This window comes from Halichoerus grypus, chromosome 2 (genome assembly GCF_964656455.1).
Source record: "Halichoerus grypus chromosome 2, mHalGry1.hap1.1, whole genome shotgun sequence".
NCBI lineage: Eukaryota > Metazoa > Chordata > Mammalia > Carnivora > Phocidae > Halichoerus > Halichoerus grypus.
In genome coordinates this window covers 147,392,925-147,395,753 of record NC_135713.1, presented here as the reverse complement: position 1 = coordinate 147,395,753, position 2,829 = coordinate 147,392,925, and the positions used below count along the sequence as shown (strand labels likewise).

Below are 2,829 nucleotides of genomic sequence, written 5' to 3'. Positions count from 1 at the left end.
TCCTCTCAGTGTTGATGGAAGTCAGAATAATGACCATTGTAGAGAGGAGGTACTAATAGTGAAGAGGCACAAAGGAATTGGATGATGGAATGTTGCTCCTATGGTTTTCCTCGAATGCAATAATGATGATTTCTTACTTCCAGTTTTTACTGTGAGATCTTAGCCCAGTTCGTTGTTCTCTGATTACTTCACATTTCCCATCTTATCTGTCCACAAGCCTCAAGCATATGCTTTCAATTAATCTCCAGAGATTGACCACTTCTTTCTACTCTACCATTACCACTTTTCTCCAAGGCAGTATCTTGGAACAACTGCACTATTTTATTGTCTTGTAATTGCCCATTTCAATTCTCTTTGCAAGTACAGCAATGTTGCCACTTTTCTTGGATTAAAAAGCAAACTCTTCACAATGGTCCATCATACATTTCAAATTCAGGCTCCGTTAAATCTACTCATTTCCTAGAGTCCAACAATTTAGTCCTTCATTTTCTTTGTCCTGTCTGTCGGGTTCCTTTTTCAAAAATTTTCATTTACTCTTTCCTATGTTAAGAACATTCTTTATGACATATCCATTTGAATTATTTTTTTTATTTCAGTTAAATTTTTATCAAGTATCACTCTCTTTGTTGCCCCTATTGGACTATTTTATATAAAATTACAAAACCCTCTGGCTTAACCTTTCTCATATCCAGCCTTTTTTCTATTAATTACTACATTTGAAATAATCTAAATCATTCATGTTTATTTTATTAATTTTATACTCTCCCTGTATTGAAATGTAAACTAGACGAGTTCAAGATTTCTGTTGGTTCTTATCTTTCTTTACTTCCATATCACCAGTGCCTGTAGCAGTGCCACACAGTTAAAGCAATAAATCAGGTGTTGAGTGTACACATGAATGAGTGAATTAAGTACTCTGATCTACAAAAGATTGTAGTTTTTGTGTAGATCCTTTTAATATTATGTGTTTGACTAGGTTATATTTCCATTTCATTGCATTTCAGATATTAAGGAGGACATTACAAAATATTTGTTTTGAGATGCAAACATTGAGTGCACAAGGATGAAATATATGGCTTCAGAAGCTAGATAATGTTGACAATAACACCATCTTTCCAGCTTCCAGATTGGAAATCCATCCAGTTTCAATACATATGATTAAGCCATTCTGAAGCCAGTGGGAATCAATACATTTATCAATTTATTTATTGTGTAAATATTTCTTGGGGTTTATATGTTCCAAAACAGTATTCTAGGCAAAAAGATATATGTTGTTCAAGCTCAATCAATAAAGGGTTCCCAAAGCGACATTTCATATACAAATACAACTATGCCAACAGTCTTCTCATGGCCCCAATAACCTCCTTATTCCTCAAGCTATAGATAAATGGGTTCAGAAGAGGTGTGATGATGGTGTAAAACACTGCCACTGCCTTATCTTGCTCTGGAGAATGCAAGGAGTGTGGCCTTGTATAGGTGGAGAGTCCAGTCACATAGAATAGGCTTGCCACAATCAAGTGAGAGGAACAAGTAGATACAGCTCTTGTCTGTCCTTTACCTGAGCTCATCTGAAAAACCACAGAAAGTACACATGCATAGGATGCTAGAATGGCCATGAATGGTAGCAGCAGAATAATAAGCCCACTCAGAACGACTGTATACTCATATGTGGAAGTGTTCTGACAAACCAGTTGTAATAGAGATGGAAGTTCACAGAAAAAGTGGTTGATGAGCCGTGATCTACAAAATGGAAGATGAAATACATACAATGTGTGTACCAAAGCATTGATAGAACCACTGGTCCATGCACATGTGACCATGAACCAACAGATCTTCTTGCTCATGAGTACAGGATAATGTAAAGGATAACAGATGGCTACATATCGATCATAAGACATGAAACCAAGAAGAAGGGCTTCAGTTCCACCAAGGACCATGAATACAAATGTTTGAATGACACAGCCTAAAAATGTAATGGTCTTACTATTTGACAGAAAGTTAGTGGTCATCTTGGGCACTGTGGTGGAAATGTTCATTATATCCATGAAGGAGAGCTGACTGAGTAGAAAGTACATTGGAGTGTGGAGTCTGGTGTCCAGTTGAATGAAAAGGATCAGTATGATATTCCCCATCAGAGCCACTGCAAAGAGGATTACAATGGCAACAAAGAGGAAAGTGTCCATTTGACCATATTGGAAAAGACCAGAAAGTATAAAATCTGTTTCAACACTTTGATTTCTTGTCTTCATAGTTCAATTCAAAATGTCAGAGTAGATCATATCTAAAGATTCCATGTAAAGACAATGACTTCCCTTTAATAGAAAAGAAAATATTATTAAATGAGTTGAATTGCCTCCAGACCATTTCCCCAGCCAAGCAAAGTATTCAGACTGTACACTACTTTGATTTTTACCCAAAATGAATGGAAAACAAAATTATCTTAATCTGGTAATTTTCAGATAACAAACTGTGTATGATCAGAATTTAATCCAAATTTTTACAAGCAGCATGACTTTTAGAGAATTTCTGTTTACTCAATTTTCTTAGCTATTTTTTTAAATTTAAATTCAATTAATTAATATATAATATATTATTTGTTTCAGGGGTACAGGTATGTGATTCATCAGTCTTATATAGTACCCAGAGCTCATTAGAACACATACCCTCCCCAAGCTCTATATTTTTTGTTCATCAGATGTATTAATTACACTCATACCCCAATTAATTTATGACCATATTAAACACACTGTAAATTTCTGTCCAGTTTGAAAAACACGTATTTCCTCCTCTTTTTTCCTTTCTTTAAGTACAGAATTTGTAGGTATTTTT

General features: G+C 35.0%; 1 protein-coding gene across 1 annotated transcript; it reads right to left on the bottom strand.

The window, feature by feature from the left end:
• Window positions 1-1,328: 1,328 nt before the first annotated feature.
• LOC118528604 (olfactory receptor 2AK2-like) lies at window positions 1,329-2,249 on the bottom strand. Its single transcript, XM_036081044.1, has one exon. The coding sequence runs from the start codon at window positions 2,247-2,249 to the stop codon at window positions 1,329-1,331; it is 921 nt and encodes a 306-aa protein (XP_035936937.1).
• Between the last annotated feature and the right edge of the window lie 580 nt (window positions 2,250-2,829).

Coding starts and splice junctions, on each gene's coding strand:
- LOC118528604 (XM_036081044.1), bottom strand. CDS start 2,249: ATGAAGACAAGAAATCAAAGTGTTGAAACAGATTTTATACTTTCTGGT.